Here is an 18,712-nt window from a genome sequence, read left to right as displayed (position 1 = left end):
TTTGCCTTTTTGCCCCGCAATTCTCTCTCTCTCTCTCTCTCTCTTGTATATACGTAAGTATTATATGGCGTGTTATAATACTTCTTTGTGGTAGTGCTGATACTTAAGTGGTGCTGTAACTCAATAGCTATAAGTACTTGTTGCCGGTCATGCATATAATATGGAAATGTAGCAGCTTCTTTCTATGTGTACTACATCCTTTGTCTTTCAGTTACGTGAGCCCTTTTGTCTTTCTCCGGGAAAGTAATTATACTATTTCCTTCAGCATACCGGAGTATAACTTATTGGTACTTAATAATCTTTATTAATTCATCGTAGCATAACTTGTGTTGGTATTAGGTACAAATGCAAAGGGCTAATTAAGAACAACGAGTGGTTTATGAGAAAATCGTTTCTTCCCTCTCAACGTGATAACATTGCGCGCTAAAAAAGAGTGCGCAGTCTCGTGATTTAGATGGTATACAAGTAGGGTATAGGGTTATTATACTAGTAGGTATAAGTACCCACTAAAAATGCGTCAAACGAGCATATACATTATATTACCTATATGTTAAACGCGCACTAATGATTACCCTACCCTACCTAAGTGATTATCGAGCAGATGACGCGTGTTGATAGCCCGCGCCAATAAATTTTTTTCTCCATATGTCCATACACACATACAGGTATAAATACGTGTATACGTATACAGATTACAGGTTACTCACTTTTGCCATGTATATAGGATTAGCAGAGGCAGCCATTCACGCAAAAATCTTTTTTCTCTTTCCAACTCATGGTTACCGCACAAGGGATCGCCATCTTTGTTCATCAGCCAATCAGTGCACGATTTTCTCCCATTTGAGTTGAGGCGAGGTATCCCAGAGTATCCCTATAATTGTACACTCACACATTTTCAGATTCACCGAATTCGCGGCAGACTGCTCAAGAGAGTTTGTTGCGGCGTGCTGGCTGCATTTGTACATGTATGCATATGTTTATACACAACACATATACGTATACATACATTTCGGGGAATGAACAGATGCGCTAAAGCGTTTAGGTGGCGCAGTCGTTTCTCGGGGAGCTTGGAGTAAGCGTCGGAACTCTGTGCGCGCGTGAAATGAGTATAAAAGTTACGTGTAAAGTTACATAAAGCCGTGCTTCGGAAAATCTGGAGAAACATACGTGTATTATATGTTTGTATGAAATAAACAGCGACACGGCGTTGGGCGGTTCGTGCGCGGCGGGCGCGCAAGAGAGAAAAAAAAAAAAAAGAAAAAAAAAAAGAGCGGAGGTGAAAAAGAGATATACATGTATACCCATGAGTTATAAAGTATAATGTAGGTGCGTGTATATCTAAAAAGGAAGGAAGGGAAAGTGAGCGAAGTGTCTGTATCTCTTGACTGCGTTCCGCAGATCGGAGCTTCGGAGTCAGAAAAGAAGAGGAAAGCGTGTATAGTACAACATCAGGAGCGCAGTGCCGGAGGAGAGTAGGGAGCTCGACGTCGATTGCCCCTTGAAAACGTGCCGTGTGTGCACAGTACAGTACCTACAGTGCAGTGCACTGAGTACGCGGTGTACAAGTCGAAGGGGTTATATAGTAAGTTTCGGAGCAACGTCGTCATCATCGTCGTCGTCGTCGGCGGCGGGAGTCAGGGTCTCTTCATTGACGAAGTCGACAATTGCGTGCATGTGCAGCCCGTGCATACATTATCATCAACGTAAGTATCCGTCTAATATACGTGACAGCACGCATTAGTGTTAGTTAGTACCTGTAAGCTCTCTCTCTCTCTTTGCGCTGGGTTGCAATGCGATGTTTGTCCGATGGTTGATTGGTGACGATAAAATACGAGGTGTGCTTGTGCAACGCCGCTGCCCAGCCAACAGGCGATGAGCATTCGAGAGACCCCGTCAAAATGGCAGCAATCGTCGGTATCACGCATGCCTTGTTATAGGTGAGAACAAGATAGCAACAGGAGAGAAAAGAGAGGAGTGTCTTTCCGATCGGATAAGATATAAGTACGTATCGGATCAAGGGAAAGGAAGATTAGAGGCGTGAGAAGAAAACAATTAAAAACACGCCGTATGTGTGTACGTACAAAAAGTTGTCGAGGAGCCGAAAGTAGAAAAAGCTCTAACGCTTAAGCTCCAACTTGCGGCTAACGGCGGGCGGCGACATCGTCGGCGGGCGATGTACCGCGATAGTGCACAGCACACCTACAGTATACATTACATATACATACATCGGAGAACCTGCACCAGCAGGGAACGTTTGTATTCCTTTTTTTTTCCCTCTCATGTTGTGTGCGTGCGATTGAATCGGAGCAGCGGCGGCGGGCGGCGGCGCTCGTTTGACTTCAAAGCATTGCACTAGAGATAGATAGGTATATATGTATACACACCTATACAGTATACAATACGTATAGGTTGTATACAGGCGACAGCAGCCAGCTATACTTATACGCTTGGACCTATTTTCAGTGCTCGGTCGTGCGCTCTCGCTGGTGCTCCGACTTCCACACCAGTTCCAACCAACCAACGCTGCAGGGAGTACAAAAGTGTGTGCGTGTATATATATAAGTGTGACTCCGTGCCAAGGGCGTAAAAAAGCCCATCGAAGATATATTCCCCGGATTCCCCCCTTTGTGCTCGTGCGTTCGTGTGTATGTTGTACATATTTCTGGTCTCTGCAGCGGTGTACTGCTCCGCTGCAACAACCAACCTTTGCCGATGCGTGTGCGCGTGCATAAGAGTGAGGTACGTATACATACTTCCTCTATAAAAGAGAGAGCAGAGTACCAATATATATCGAGGGAGAGAGCGAGCTCGAGTAGCCGAGAGCCCCGAACGAGCCGATAAGTGGAGTGTGAGTGCGAACGAGGAAGGAAAGAGGAGTCGGGCGAGAGTTTGGCGGCGTGCAAACCGACCGAAGAGCATCAAGAGAGGAGGTGGTGGACATAAAGGGACGAGCAGCAGCAGGAGGAGAAGAAGAAGAAGAAGAAGAAGAAGAAGAGGAGGTGGGAGCCGTCGGAGGATTATGAAGAATGTGCCCAGGGCGCTGTGTCGCCCGCGCGCCCGCCCTTTATCAGCCTCGTCGCCGACCTCTTGGTTAATCCTCTGAGATTCCCTCTTCAAACTAACAAGCAACCCCGACAAGCAGCTGAATCGTGCTACCGTGTGTGCTTTTCTTACCCGTGTACATCAAGTACCACAAACAGTGTGTGCGCGCTATTCTCTCGTTTTATGGTCGGACAGTGTACATTTATTTCGGAGTTTTGGAGTCGGTACAAAAAGTGTTGGTACAATCTACATAAGTATCATATACGGGTGAACGAGAAAAAGAGTTTCGAACCGGGTGGCAAAGAAGAGAAGAGGCAGGGCAAACCCGGTAAAATACATATCATATATACATCTATAACCTACGTATACAAGTGTACATGCATGGGGTAGGATTGGGGTGCTCGTTGCAAGAGATATAGATTATGCGCAATAGTGGGAGCAGCTTTCCCTTGGATTTGTCGATTACTGATTCACAACGACAACAAACGAACGGAAGGTAGGTTGTACTGCCATGGTCGTCGTCGTCATCAATCACGATGATCGTCGTGATTACGCTGATACTCACTCGTCGCGTGGTGGTGGCGGTGGTTATAAAATTAAAAGAGGAGAGCCAGGGGGAGGCGGAGGAGGTTATAGCAAGGCCATCACGGCATCGCAGCTTACCCATATACATACACATGTCATATACATCAGCCACATAGCTAGCTACGTTGGCATCAGACACATCAGGCTGCAAACAGGTTGCCGACGAATCTATAATTACGGCCTGCTCTGCTTCAACTGCCCGCGCGCCTCCTCCTACTATTCTTGGCTCTCTCGCTAGATTTTCCAACTTAACTGTTGTCGTCCACTTATTTGATGAACGTTCAACTCGCGCCGGGCGACGCGTCCGCTTTCTTCAAATTGACTCTAACTTTTTTGAGAAACAGGTCGTACTCACACACGCGGCGCAACATTACACGACAAATAATTAAAAGTACACATGCGTGTGTACTTGGTGAAAAAAAAATTATACACATCACGATTCGGTTGTTGTAGCTGTACAGTAATCCCTATACCTATACATAGGTACCTGTGTAGAACTTGCATGTGAATCCATCCCTTGGTAGCGCTTTTCATGCACACCATCGAAACCGGGCGCAGCCGATCGCGTTGCAGATGTGTATTACACAGGGTGCACGCCAACTGTACACACGTATATATATATGTATTATGTGTATCTACGTGAGTAGGTTGGATCCCCATGTATAATAGTACCTGCTGGCTGGCACGCTCGTTCGTTCATTCGTTTGTTGTATACGGCTCGGCTCGTCTGGGACTTTAATTGCCCGTCATCCGTAAATTGAGTTTCTCCGGCAGCCGCTCCGATATCTGCTCCGATTTCGTGTTTTGCGCCTCTTTCATGCGAAAGTTCGGGTGTTGGTATTGGGTGTGTGCGTGCGTACATGTATACCTAAAACAACGAACGGCCATACGATCCACTGTAAAACCTCTTATATACCCTAGGTATTACCACTTTGTATTCATAGACATAACTAAATCCGTGTATCAAATAAACATGTGAGCGTGTGTACAATAATGATGATGATAATAAAAGAGTGGTGGTGGTCGTGTGTATAATATAATGGCCCATGTATACGATATAATAGAAACAGCAGCAGTGAAAAATCTGTGTACAGTGGACGGTATCATTGTGTGGGTGACAGAGAGAGAGAGAGAGAGCTGGGCTGGGCAGGAGAGATAGGGGAAAAGAGAGACAATGAGGCCAAAGTGCCGAACGTTCGATCAGCCTGGGAGATTAAGGGGCGGAGAAAGAGGGAGAGAAAGAGAGCGAGGCAAAATAAAGAATGGAAGGGAAAAAGAGGGCTGTCGTGTTTTACTGCAGCAGCATCCAGGCCATGCTGTTTTATATCTGGTAAACATGCGCTGGGAGCTTTTCCGGGCATACAGAAAGAGAGAGAGAGAGAGAGAGAACGAAAAGAAGGAGAGAGAGAGAGTGTGTGTGTGTGTGTGTGTGTGTGTACATGTATATATATATAAAATACAGCGTGTCCCGGAAGTCTCGACCGTTGCTTTTTGCTTCCTCGCAGAGCTGATGCTGCTGATGTTGCTGCAGCTTATAGGGTATATTCTTGTTGTGTGTTGTTGGTAAGTTTTAAGTATACCTACCTACACCATCACCACTCCGGAGAGCGAGCGCGCATTCTCTCACTCTCCTTTTCACGTGGTCTTCCTTTTTTCTTCTCCGAGCCGAGCGCCGATTATGTATATCCTTCCCCCCTCGCTACCTCCTCTTTCCTCTCTCGAAATGCAAGTCCCGATGCATCGGCAACCCAAGAGAATCGGAGCATTCGCAAAATCCTACAGATGCATACTTACTTTTTTACACCTGGAACGAGAGAACCCGCCGTTTTTTTTTTTTTTTTTTTTTTTTTTTTTCATAATATCCTTGCAATATAGATACGTATATACATATCCACCTCACGCGAGTCAACGCGCGTTCCATTGTTTTCACTCGCGTATACTTGCTCACACGCGCGCAATCGTTCGCTCGGCTGCGGGTGGATGATACCGATCACTTTTTATTAATTAATTACGAAAACCCGGGAATGAAACAATTTCTCGCTTTCTCTCTCTCTCTATCTCTCGAGACGTTATCTATCTCTCTTTCTCTTGCTGTACACATTCCTGGGTGAGCACGTAATTTTATAAAAATGAAAAACACCGTGTGCTCCGAAAATGCGTGTAGTGTCCCCACCCATGTCTATGTTGAAAAATGTACAGAAAAAACAAAAACAACTGATAATAAACGTTGCATTAAACGACACGCCGGGCTTATCGATAGTGTACCATCTCACGAGTGTATACCGGTGTATAGGTGTCGTGTACAATTTAATCGATGTGGGTGTCGGGTGTGTGTGTGTGGGCGCGTATGGGTGTGTCGAACGAGTCGGTGTTAATTAACGATAGTCGCGATGATTCGAACGGAAAAATTTGGATGGACGAGCGTTGATGATACGTCCCGCGGATCGATGGCTCCAAAAAACTTCCGATCGAGATAGAGAGCCACGTTGATATCCCCTCCACCCCCTCGCTGCCGGCGCGAGTGTAATGCACGCCCGGCGGCCTCGTGCGCGCAATAATTAATCAAGAGAGCTATTTAACTAAAGGAGACATCGAGAATGTATATAGCGTTACCCATATCGTGCGTATACATAATATGTGCATAACTGATGATACAGAGAGCCGGTCGAGTCGAGGACGACGTCCAGAGTTGGCTATTATACATATAGTTATACTAGAGAAACAGAGACCGAGCGACTTTTAGCCTCTATAATCGCCGGGGAACGAGCCAAGTGTGCATATTACACATTTGCGCGTACATAATAAGGCCAAAAAGAAAAAGATAAAAGAAAAACGAGGCCGACGAGAAAAATAAATGTACGTATAAGTACAGCAGAAAAAAAAAGGGAGGGGGGAACCTAATCTCCTGTAAAATTCGGTAAAATTATCATGCTCGAAACACGCGTATTTTATTTTGTACGTGAAATCACACAGGCGATGGTACTACTTTATTATTATTATTATTATTACGTATTGTATGGGACGGAGGTGGAGTAGGTAATACTGTAACTACCATAAGTGTACGGACTTAAAGGTACGGACTACGGAGAGGAGGAAAGTATAAAAGAGAGAGAGCATGTAACGTGTGTGTATATGTACATCAATGCGATGGGGGAGAGATTACGGGGAGCAAACGTGCGTCGTCGTAGATCGTCTATATAATATGTACCGAAAGTCAATGATTTCTTGAGTAAAAAAAAAAAAAGCGTCGCAGAAAAAAGAGAGAAGAGAACACGATTGCCCATAGAAGAGGGGCGGGAGAGCAGTGGAGCGTGTATAATACTTGCTTACACTTTTCTGTGTGTTAGGTATTATATAGCAGTAGGTTTGTTGTACACGGCCGTCCCTGCGGGGGCCTTCGCTTCTTATTGCCACAGTCGGCAGCAGCTCAAACTTACACGCTCTTCTGGACCGCTCGTGAACCGAGAGCGTGAAATTTGCGAGAGTAAAGTACAAACGCAGCCGGTATAATATAATATATTATATACTTGTTGTAGTATGGGAAAAATAAAAACAATGGCAGGGAGAGAGAGTAACTTTTAGGTGCGGTGCACATGTGTATTATATTGCCCCCTTCGTTCGGTGCCCCAACTGTAACAATAAGTTCACCAAATGACTGTTTTGCGTGAAAAGTTATTTTGTAAAGAAGGTGTTTGCTCCTCGGCATTTTTTTCTGTTTTTTTTTTTTTTTTTTTTTTTTTTCTTTTTTTCTTGTGGCGGATCACGTGTGTGTCGTAACTCTCACCCGTCGTCGTTGTCCCGTCGGAGCGGCGGTTGTGGCGTTCTTCGAAGATATATAAGTATTTCGCTTTGCTCCGTCCTCGACAGCGTCGACGATGCAGCGGATTTTCCCGTACGAACTTTTTTTTTTTTTTTTTTTTTTTATTTACTCTCTCGCTCTCTTGCACGTCTACTTGAGTGTTTATATACATGTGTGTTTCTCGCATTTTCTCTCGTAATACAACTCTGTTTCGTCATTCAACAGTAAACTCGATTGTGTGTGAATTCGTTTTCTTTTTTTGTTTTTTTATGAACGATACTTACACTCGTAATATACATACCTACTCGTACATTGGCGCACACGCAAGTTGTGTTTTGCACTTTTTTTTCTCTCCTCTGTCTTTTTTTCCTTTTTATTCTTTTCCCCATTTCCTTTATTTTCGGAGTCAGCGGTTCGATAATAAGTACTTGCGTCGCAGTGTATACAGCATATTATGTACGTAGGTCGATCATTATTTTCCTCAATTTTGGTCGACAACGACGCATGTTGTGGGGAGCGAAAAAAATATGAGTAACTGTTGTACTTACTCGGCGAGCGATCGATTTTTTTTTTGTTCACGAATAATCGTGCGTTCATGAGATTGACTCCGTTGCTTTATCGGTCGGATCGGGCGCTTAGACGTTTACATAATACAATAATGTGGAGCACAGTCAGACGCAAATATAAAAAGAATATGTGTGTATATATATATGTATGTATATATATGTATGTGTGTGTACATGTACATAAATATATGAAACGTTATCATTTTTCACTGCAGGTGGTAGTTGCTTTCGAAGCTTGGCATTTTTCCTACATGCCAAGTTCAAATGGTTCAAATGCATAAGCAGACGTTGAAGGGACTGTACGAGTACGTCATTCTGAGTGAAAAGAGACTATGCTATCAGGAATTTATAAGTTGACCGGTTGGTAAACAAATCCAACTTAACAGGCACTCCCCAAGTGCCAAGAGGGATAAATGGATACCTGGTATGCGTCCTGTAACCGTCTAGGTGCCACTGCGGGTATAACCAGCGCGTTTCAAATAAGTGCACCAAATAACAATAACGACCAAGTGTCCCATCATTTGAGTACCACTGCTCAGACATTGCCCTCCACAACTACGGCCCAGCTGCTCTTGCCAGCAGCCGCACCTACAACCCTGGCCGGACAATCTTCGTCGTTCAACTCGGCAGGCTTTCTAACCACTCCGACTGCTGTAGGTTATGATGTTTTCACGCCATTCTTCAGTCACACAAATTCCAAACAGCAAACGCACTACGTTTCCCAAACTTCACAACCTATTGCCAGGGCACAAGTAGTTGCTACCTCCAAGCCGGACTCTCCTGTGGAGTCTTGCGGAAATTATGCATCGCCTCAGCAAGATGACGTAAGAATTTTTCATGATTTTATTGTTGGATACATATCTTTGCAATTTGCAAAACGAAAAAAATAATAATAATCACAATTTATTCAAATATTTTCAGACGTATTACGAGCATCAGTCATCAGTTACCTCACCTTCGACAGTCAATTGGAACCTATCACACCCCACCACGACTCAAATCACGAGTCCCTTTGGAATACTCCCTCACGAGAGCGTCGCAGTTTCGTCCCCTCCAACAACAACAACCACGGCTGACAACGGCGTTGGTTACGACAACAATTTCGTAACGCACTACAGCAATGGTACGGGAATAACTCGAGCCGATTCTAAGACGGACGCTAGGGAGTCGTCGCCCATGAATAACGGCGATAACACAATCAAGTGCATAGTCACGGAATCGTCGATGGCCGGTGCTCACACGTTTTTCCAAAGCGCAAATGCCTTCGACTCGGATGGTCTGTCTACGAGTTACTCGACCGACGATCAGTCCGCGACGAATTCGTCGGCCGTCCAATCGTCCATGCATCACCAGTCATGCATCGTCTCGACTCCGTCTCCTGCAAACAGGATCACTCAGATGCCGTCGCGATCTCCCGTACTCACAACGATTTATCTCAGTACAAGTGTACAGGATAAACCAACCGTTGTGCAAGGTAAGAGCATTTTATTTTAAAATGAAAAAAAAAAAATTCCCACGCAAAAAAACCTGCGTTACAGTATCAGTGTTTTTTTAATACATTATTCGACTTGTCGTCATTTTATTAGAACTTTGTGCACTATAGCTACTGCAGTTCAAACATAGAATTGATTTTTTCTAAACACGATACTCGAGGATCATAATCAAAATCAGATGAGGCAAAAAAAAAAAAAAATCGATCCCACACTTTTAATACATCACCCTTCTCTCGTGAAGGTAACCACACGAGTCCGGATCAAGGCCACGATAGCAGCCAATCATCTCCCATCAGCTTTTCGATGATGGACTCGCACAACCTAAGCTATAGCACGGCGAACAGTAATGGTACGGTTGGCAAGGCCATCACGACCAATGGTGGCGTTCAGCAATTCCACGTGCTAAATCAGCAGCAACAGCAGGCCCCGAGCTCGTGCCGGCACTATAATTCGGCGATAACGGATTCTACTGGTGATTTCCACATGCAGCCCGCGCGATCAAAGTCTGCCACCTCGACGGACAGTGCGTACTCGTCCAATACATCGCAAAACGGTCCCGATTGCGCACAGGTCGTCGTGCCACGCAGGCCCAGTCCCATGCAGTCCCACTCTCAAGCTTCACCTCTTGGTCACGTGCCTAGCCCTGCTACTTATCCTATGTACAATAGTCCCATTGCTAGCATGTCTTCGCCTTCGTCCATGCAGCAACAATGCGACGGAACGACGAGTACGCCCTACAAAGCAGGTGGTGTGACGCAGCAAATGACGCCGCCTTCGCCCCTCGATGTCAACATCACAAGGTCACCCTCGCAACAAAATCAAGTCGTCTATTCATCCGTGATCACGAGAGCTCTTGGTGCTAATGAGAACAAAACTTATAATACAGATGGTGCGTTTCCCACACCTTTCCAAACTTTTTTTTTTTCATACCAAAAACTTAAAAAAATCTAAATAGGGAAACTTGGCATTAACCATTATTTAATTTTTGCAGCGTCGAGTAGAGCAACGTTTGAGACGCAATGTTGGGACAACGAAAGTCATCAATCCAACGACCCTCAAAAGTTCTCCAACTCTACATATCTCACAACCGACAGCAACGAGACGAGCGTTCTCACGAGTCGTGGGATTAGTCAAAATACGTCTTGTATGGATAGTAGTTCGATGAATCTACAAAACCTGAGCAGCTGTCGACAGCACCAGCGAAGTATGCCGTCCCTCAGCGATAACGAGGATGACGACATGAACGATGTCGAGAAGCAGCACATTCAGGTTCAGGAAGCGACGATTATCGTGCCCGTGAGTGAAAAGTGCCAAAGTTTGGATAAACCGCCGGAACTCATTACCGTCGCGCCTGCAAATGAGTACCAAATTCAAGCGCCTATACACCACAGCGTCGTAATAAATCAGCAACAGCCGACAGTGGCAGCGACGGTGCAGGCAGCACCACAGCCACAGCAAAATGGTTACATCGAGTTCGAGAGGTGGAACCTAACGGCGTTGCCTCATAATACGAAAATAATCACAGCCACTCCAGCAACGACGTTTACGGTTCAGCCCCAACCGACACCTCAAATACACACCGCGAACTTGGTAGGTGCCGTGACGCATCAGACTCAACCAATCCTGGTCACTCACCAAGCGCCCGCGCCTACGATCTCGTACTTTCCAACAACTTTTCACATTGCTCCGGCAACTCACCACATGGCTGCTGCACCCGTTCAGCAACAAACGCATCATCTGCAACAACAACAGCATCAGCCACAACAACATCATCATCAACAACAACAACAACAACACCAACACCAACAACACCAACAGCAGCAGCAACAGATCGTGCACGAGATGAATCCAACGATAGGGATGAACTCTGTTACCATGACGGACATTGACAATAGTTGCCAGCAGAATAATAATTTGTGTGTAGTGAACTCGCTTGATAAGCCTGAAGTGATAAATCCAAATATCGAAGAAGAGCTCGAGTACTTGAGCTCAAACGTAACGCCAGCTGTTGTCAACAATCCGCCACCCGTTACTTCAGATATAAGACGGGTGCCGAATAATGATCCCAATTCCGGGTTCATGACGAGTTACCTCAAGTTCCTGCAAGGTGAAAAGGACTCTTCACCTCCACCATCGATGCGAGGTGTGTAATTTTTTAATATTTACAAATAATGTATCGGTGAGTGGAAAACAATATACTGAATATTTGCTTATAGGCAGAAGAAATAATGCGTGGAACAACAGAAATCCATATGGTTCTATGGAATCCAATGGTGTTGATCCATGGGGTAGAAATATATCATCGGTGGCGCAACAAAATTCGTCAGATAAATCGAAAGAAATGCCAACGATAGACTATGCTAACGATCCACGTTACTTTCCCCTTCCAAAAGAGCGCAAAAGTCACAGCTTTGATTCCAGCGATGACGGTTTCTCGAGCGATGACGAGCTACCGCCTTTTGGATCCAAGCGTAAGCCTAACCAGGTGGAAAGTGCCTGTCAAGTAGAAAGTCAAACGATCCAGATGCCAGCGCCTATGCCTCCCCTACCGACTCGAAATCTTCATCCTGATGGCAGACCAAGGAAAGGTCGGCCGATTAAGCCCGGCGGTCCCACCGACAGGAAGAGAAAAGCAGCCGAAGCCGCTGCAGCTGCGGCTGCTGAAGCTGCTGCCAAAGGCATTGTTCTTCCACCGGTGACAGTGAAAAAGAGGATGAGGAGTAAGTGCCAATAGCCTATTCATTTTAATGCAAGTTATTTGTTTTGTTAACCGCTTTTCATTTATCGGTTTGTTATGTGATTTTCGTTTATCTGTATTCAAAGATTTAACTATCAATACTTAAACACACAAAAATATATAACAGTTTCTTGTGACAATTGTATATTTGTTTTGATGATATTTTGCAACGGAAAAATCACGCAGAACATAATATGATGCGCGCTTGAAAAAGAGTCGGGAGATTCGATTAAGGTTGATTGAAGTTGTAGAGTGCTATGAGGTTATGAAAGGTATCAAATTACCTAAGCAACAGAGCATGTCATTGTATCTTTGATTCGCAGATATACAATGTAGACATGATATCTTGGAGCGGTTTCTCATTATGTAAAAAAAAAAAAAAAAAAAAAAAACCCATTATCTGCAAATCAATTAAACTACTAACATTGATACTTTCAACGCCTCTCGCATCAAGTTTCACGCGTTACTTTTTTTTACTTTCAACTTACTCAAACTGCATACATACGGGTTTCAGTTATTTACAGTGTAATTGAAACGCGAGACAGTCGTAATGAAAAATAAATATCAAAGAGTTTCAAAAGCTTGTGCGCTCAAAAACCAAGTGTCAACATAATCGTCATTTTTTTTCTACTGCTCCCCTTGCATCATCGTCACCAGACGATTGGCAATCTTGAAATATAAAACAGTAGCGTTGAAAGCGGTATAAAATAAAAACAGGTTTCAATCCGGTAAAAAAAAAAAAAAAAAAAAACCTTAGCGCGGCCGTGGTGAGCTTTCGATTAGTCATTCTTTTTAAACAGTGATACCTCCGTGAAATGAGCACTCACACGTACCGCTCGTCGTTGTATCAAGGAGTCAATTGTATTTTTGAAAATGCACAAGACTTATTATAGCGTCTTTGGATTACGCAAGCCCTTTTTCGTAACGATTACCCTTGGGAGCAATTACCGCTAAACACGAAATCCCTTTCGTGAACACAGGAGCAACGCAGTTGCCGCGTCGAGAGAGTTCAAGGAGGAAGGCCAAGGATAATACGAGTGTGAAGCAGATGCTCGACAGCCAGCAGAGTGTCGAGGATCATGAGGCCGAGGAGGAGCAAGACTCAGACTCGGATCCAGCGTGGACGCCAGCGGCCAAGCCGGTTGAGGATCACGAGGACAAGAGGCGAAAGCGCGGTAGGGCCGTCATAGGTGGCAAACGACGCAAGCTCATGGACGGCACGATCGAGTTCAGCACAGAGGTGGTCGCCGGGCCAAAGCGCGGCCGTAAAAGGAAGCATCCGATCGATCCGGCTGCCAGGAGTAACGCGATCAAGCTCTCGTGTAAGATTGACGAGAAATTGCTGGCCTCCATCAGCGATGAAGACATCGATATTTCCCCGTTCAAGGTGAGTCACTTTAATTGAACTAGTTTCTCGATTTTTGAAAAGCTTTACAGCAACAAGCTACCGAAGAATTTTAATGAACACTATACGGACAATTATTTTTGTCTATTGTATAAATGATCAAGTTTGATTTGTGTATAATGTTACACACTATGACAGCCATTCATTAAAATTCGCAGACTGAAGGCAAGTTGCTTTTTGTTTCATTATGTTACATCGTCTTCACATGATTATATTGTAAATTACTCATTGTTGTAATTTTCATTTCCAAACATCGAATTAAAAACCTAATGCAAGTGTTATTAGGTTATTGTTCCTAATTTTAACGAAATGACAAAAATGCTTTAACAAAAATCATCATCGACTCTTCACTGTTTAATTGTGACGCTTATTTTGTTGCACACAGCATTCTACATTCGGAGATGACCAAATTTCGGTAAATTTTCATACGTTAACACTCGTTTTATACATATCTATCTGTTTATTTTAGTAATTTTTTAATTTGTTCATTTTATCATCATCGTTGTAGTTCTTATTCTATTGGCATGATTTATGGTTGAGTAAACTAAAAGTAACTTAAAAATACACAATGCTTAATCTTTAAATGTCTTAATTTTATTGTAATTGTTATTTTTTACGCACGCTTATAGTACTAATTCAACCTTTCTTTTTTATTGTACTCAACCATGCAATTTTTATGACAGCACTTTTTATTCATATAATTGTTAAATTTACATTTTTTTTTTTTTTTTTTTAAGTAAAAGTACTACAAGTTAGTAATTATTTGTTAGTTCTTTTGTGATTGTCTGTGTTTGTTTTATTCATTGTATTACATTTGTTACAAATTTCATTAGACACATGTTTTGAATTTTCACATTATTTTCTCTTAATCTTGTATAAAGTATTTACTTGAGTTTTATGATTTTATAGTACATTTTTTAATATTTTATTATTCTATTACTTACTGCCAAATTGTATAAAAAAAAAAAAATATACTTTACAATTATTTACAAATTACCTAATTTTTTTTAGTCTGGTGAATTTGTTGTAATAAAAAGTGACTTGGAACAAGAATATCCGCCCTTGTGGAGAATTGATGGGAAAACTCTTTTGCAAAAGTATGAACCATTTCAGTCAAACGGGAAATTTTTGTACAGAAATATATCAACAGTATGTAGACTTTTTATATGTTTAATGATTTTTTATCACCATACATTTGGTTCGAAAATAATTTTTTTTCTTTTTTTTTTTTATCGTTATTCAGTATTCAGGTTGGGCTCCACAAAACCGTCACATTTATCAACAAGTACCAGTCAAATTTTGGCAGCAAGGCAAAATGGAAACGATTGTTGAGTTTTTGCGCGACGATATGATAATTGACGACAGGTAGTTGATCACGTGAATACATCATAAAATAATTTTTTTTAATGTTTAAATTTTTTACTAATATTTTTTATTATTTTAGCGAATGTATCAGTAGATTTATGAAAGATACTGAAAAGTATCAAGATAATTTCGAAGTGTATATACAAACTTTAATTTCTCAAGCTCTGGATTCAAATTTCCTCACAGAAATTTTCCAAGAAAAAGGTAACGATTTACGCAGCCAATTAAAAAATAAAAATAAAACGTTTCAATCTTTTACGTTTGAGAAAAATATCTCAATACTTTACAATAATTACAGACGATTACTTTTTGTCGAACGTTAAAACGGTTGACGAAATAACGGAGGAGCGGAAGCAGCGATTGCTTTCGACCACTAATTGGCAGTCTAATGTTGTAACTGCATTGTCCACTTGGCCTTGCATAAATGTGCTTAGAGATAATATAGCGGATTATAAAGGCAAATCGTGTGCTGGATGCAGTCGAGTCAAAATCCACGCCAGAGTTCTTCTATACGGACAGCCTTACAATAGCACAACGCTGGAAGGTTCTCAACCCAATCCTCAAGTGCCTCAAGAGAAGGTAATTTATTTTAATAAATTTTCAACTATCAAAAAGTATTCTTTTTGCATGGATGGTATTCGTAAAAGGAGAGTAGATTACTTTAATGCATTATTTATATGCACCCTAAATAATCACGAATGATCTTGCACTTTACTGCACTAAAAAAACATACCACGAATAAGAAAGAGGGCAGAAAGTTGTGATTAGTTTTAAAATAAAAACTCAAATTTTTTTCTTATTTCGTCTCTGACAAGGGGACGTATCGAGTTTCATGTATCTACAAACATTCACGCATCTGTTGCCTTTACTACGTGATTGTACTCCTAATCGGATGAATGTCCCTAGGGGAGAATACTTAATATCCCTTTATACACTTTCCTTGATAAAAAGTACGCTTTTCTGTAGTTGCACTTTTTACAATTTTTTCACTTACAGACATTAAAGCAAACAGAATTATTCATAATTAATTGTTTTTCCAGGATTTTATGTTTTGTCGAATTTGTCAAACAAAAGTGGCACTGTTTAATAAAGTAGCACATCAAAAATACCTCATGTTCTTGGAATGTGCACGTAGGGTAGCTGATAAAAGGATAGCAGATCCACTCAAAGATACTACAATTATTCTTAACGAATTGTTAGCCGATGAGTTGTGGTTAAATCAGGTATGGTATAATTGTGAATTTTCATAATGTTATGTAACATCAACAGTCGCTTAATAAAATTTGTTTATAGCTTTTCCGAGATGTGAGGAGAATTTGGGGAGAAATAGATAGTATTCATCAGCAAATGAAAAAGAAGGAAGTTCTCGCGAACAAAAATGCTGCAAATAATGCACTGGCTCAAGTGAACGTTCCAAATATGCCAGAGGCATTACATATGGTAACCGAATCTCAAGCCATAGTCTCTTTTAACAGTCAAATGTGCAGCAATTTTTCATAGTTCTGATGTGGATGATAGTTTCTCAATGCATTTGTTAAGCCATGATTGAGACTAGTAATTTGTTGAACTGTTTATTAAATGATTCGGAATATCCAACGAACGTATTTTATTGAATATAGGGACTAAATCATTACTGCGATACGCGTAGTGCACCGCATATATTTTATGTTTGTGTTTAAACTATAGCAGTGATGTATGTGCAAACGAGGAAACGGTGGTGTTTGTTATAAAAACTTTGAAAATTCATTCAGTTAGCATTATCAACCTAGTCTACAAGAAAAGCAGACAACTTCCTCATGGTTCTATGTGTAAGTCTGCAATGTTTTTATTTTTACTGATACTAGAGGCGCAGTTATAAGATCGTGAAAGCAAACTTCCTGTAAGGCTTCTAAATGTAAGTATGGGTTATCTGTTGTAGGTCTAGAAAAAAAAAAAAACAACAATTTATTAATAAGTGCGATTCAGCTTTATTAAGCAAATTGATGTAACATGTATCAAGTTCACACAATAATTAACGAGAAAATACTAAAAATATTAAATTAGAAGTAGTTATTGGAAATTAAATTTTTAATATTTTTACAATTTGATTAAATATCGATATTTTGATATTTTTTTAGTTTAAAAATTTAAGAAAAAGCGATTTTTGAAAAAAATTATTGTGATATGAAAAAAAAAAAAAAAAAATCGTTTTTAATTTAACTTGCTTATTCCATTGTCAAATTTTTCGTTATTGCTTGAATTAAAATACTAAAGAAAATATGTATGTGTGTATGAAAGTAGTAAACAAAAAATCCAAGTATTTTCTCTAAATTCTTTCTCGCTAGAGTTAAGTTTCTTTTGTTCACATTACTTTTTCATCAATTTTGACAAATTATTGAACTCTAATAGACTGGCCCTAGGCGTCATCACGCGCGTTATGAAACAAACTCGTACAACTCTATTTTTTAAATACTTTAGTACAAGACAACAACGATCTTGTTGGGCTCTGAAGCTTTCTCTTAATACAAAGATATTTGAAGATAAGCAATGTAGAGTTTCCGATAACTGCGTGATATTCCTTAATAATTTTATTATACATCGATCAAAGTGTACATTATACGATGATGATATTAACACGACACTCGTCATTATTATTATTTTATTATTATTACTATTATTATTATTGTTAATATCTCTTACCGTTTAAGTTTCAACATGTTCCAGATTTATTGTACGTTTGGTCACCAGCAAAGGCTAGAATAAGCATGGCTAAACGATGCGATTGTATTTAAAAGTAAAAATTACATGTGAAATTATATTTGTAAATTGTAAAAAATATGTTCATAATGACGCTATAAAATGGTGTATTTGTATGAAATAGTTTAATCAACAAAATAAAAAAGCGTATACAATTATAAGTAGGAGTTGAAGCATTATTCAGTTGAATCAGATTTTTTTCAACAATTAAAGGCATTTAAAGATGGAAACAAAATTTTACGCCTAATAAGAAAAGGAATTGTACAATCGACTTAAATAAAAAAAAAATAAAAAAAATGAGTGGAGTTACATGAGGACATTCATAAAAGTCGTGCCATGTAATTATTTTCTACTAAGCGTCAGCTTCTGCGATAGCGCTAGAACGATTGAAAGTATACAAAGTAATTTTTTGGTAACTTCTCAAACGATGAAAGCTTTTTAATTTCCTAAAGAAAAAAATTAATTATCTTCAGAGAAAGCAAGACTTCGAGATACGAAATTCTTGCTGCGGTCGATGGCGTTAAGTAACAAAAATGAACGCTGTTACTGACAGTTGTATGTATAGGTAGATTAAGGATGAAAAAAAATTTTAAAAACGAAAATAAAACGCGAAATAGAATACTTGTATATGTATTTTAAGGAAAAAGACGAATAGACCCCATATACTTTAAAATGTCATTTGTAAATTTTTTTTATCATCCGTAAGTATCTTTATAATATAATTAGATCAGACAAAGAAAATAATTTTCGTCGATAAGAAAATATGGAATTCCAATGGATTCTAGAATCTAACGCTGGACATGAATCAGCTTGAGAATATGAGTTGCGTGATTTATGTTTTTATCGATAATTTTTCAATAAAATTAAAAAAATTATTTCGTATTCAATGAGTTTTCAATAGTTCTTTCCTTTACCTTTTCGTAAAGAAAAAAGAAATATATTTTAATTTAATTTTCATACCGCTGCAACCCAATCAATCCTTGC

The 18,712-nt window shown here is 40.6% G+C and overlaps 1 protein-coding gene across 3 annotated transcripts; it reads left to right on the top strand.

Moving 5' to 3' along the window:
- Positions 1 to 1,540: 1,540 nt before the first annotated feature.
- LOC106642854 (uncharacterized) lies at positions 1,541 to 18,551 on the top strand. Of its 3 annotated transcripts, none has more exons than XM_089589192.1 (14): positions 1,541 to 1,703; positions 8,208 to 8,816; positions 8,914 to 9,466; positions 9,727 to 10,374; positions 10,477 to 11,628; positions 11,702 to 12,205; positions 13,203 to 13,609; positions 14,013 to 14,042; positions 14,639 to 14,776; positions 14,871 to 14,992; positions 15,072 to 15,196; positions 15,291 to 15,571; positions 16,033 to 16,215; positions 16,286 to 18,551. In XM_089589192.1, exons 2-14 carry the CDS (start codon positions 8,406 to 8,408, stop codon positions 16,490 to 16,492), a joined length of 4,761 nt encoding a protein of 1,586 aa, XP_089445318.1. In that variant the 5' UTR covers positions 1,541 to 1,703; positions 8,208 to 8,405; the 3' UTR covers positions 16,493 to 18,551. The 3 variants fall into 3 exon arrangements, with proteins under 3 accessions (XP_089445318.1, XP_089445320.1, XP_089445319.1); XM_089589193.1 differs by lacking the exon at positions 1,541 to 1,703 and adding an exon at positions 3,005 to 3,370; XM_089589194.1 differs by lacking the exon at positions 14,013 to 14,042.
- Positions 18,552 to 18,712: the final 161 nt, after the last annotated feature.

The sequence above is a fragment of the Copidosoma floridanum genome, unplaced genomic scaffold (genome assembly GCF_036245765.1).
Source record: "Copidosoma floridanum isolate Cflo_tuat_1 unplaced genomic scaffold, Cflo_Japanese_pri ptg000007l, whole genome shotgun sequence".
Taxonomy (NCBI): domain Eukaryota; kingdom Metazoa; phylum Arthropoda; class Insecta; order Hymenoptera; family Encyrtidae; genus Copidosoma; species Copidosoma floridanum.
The sequence above is the reverse complement of the archived record's forward strand: the minus strand, read 5'-3'. Positions and strand labels throughout refer to the sequence as shown.

Coding starts and splice junctions, on each gene's coding strand:
- LOC106642854 (XM_089589192.1), top strand. CDS start 8,406: ATGGATACCTGGTATGCGTCCTGTAACCGTCTAGGTGCCACTGCGGGT. Junction 14,043..14,638: donor TCGGAGATGACCAAATTTCG/GTAAATTTTCAT, acceptor AATTTTTTTTAG/TCTGGTGAATTTGTTGTAAT. Junction 14,777..14,870: donor TGTACAGAAATATATCAACA/GTATGTAGACTT, acceptor ATCGTTATTCAG/TATTCAGGTTGGGCTCCACA.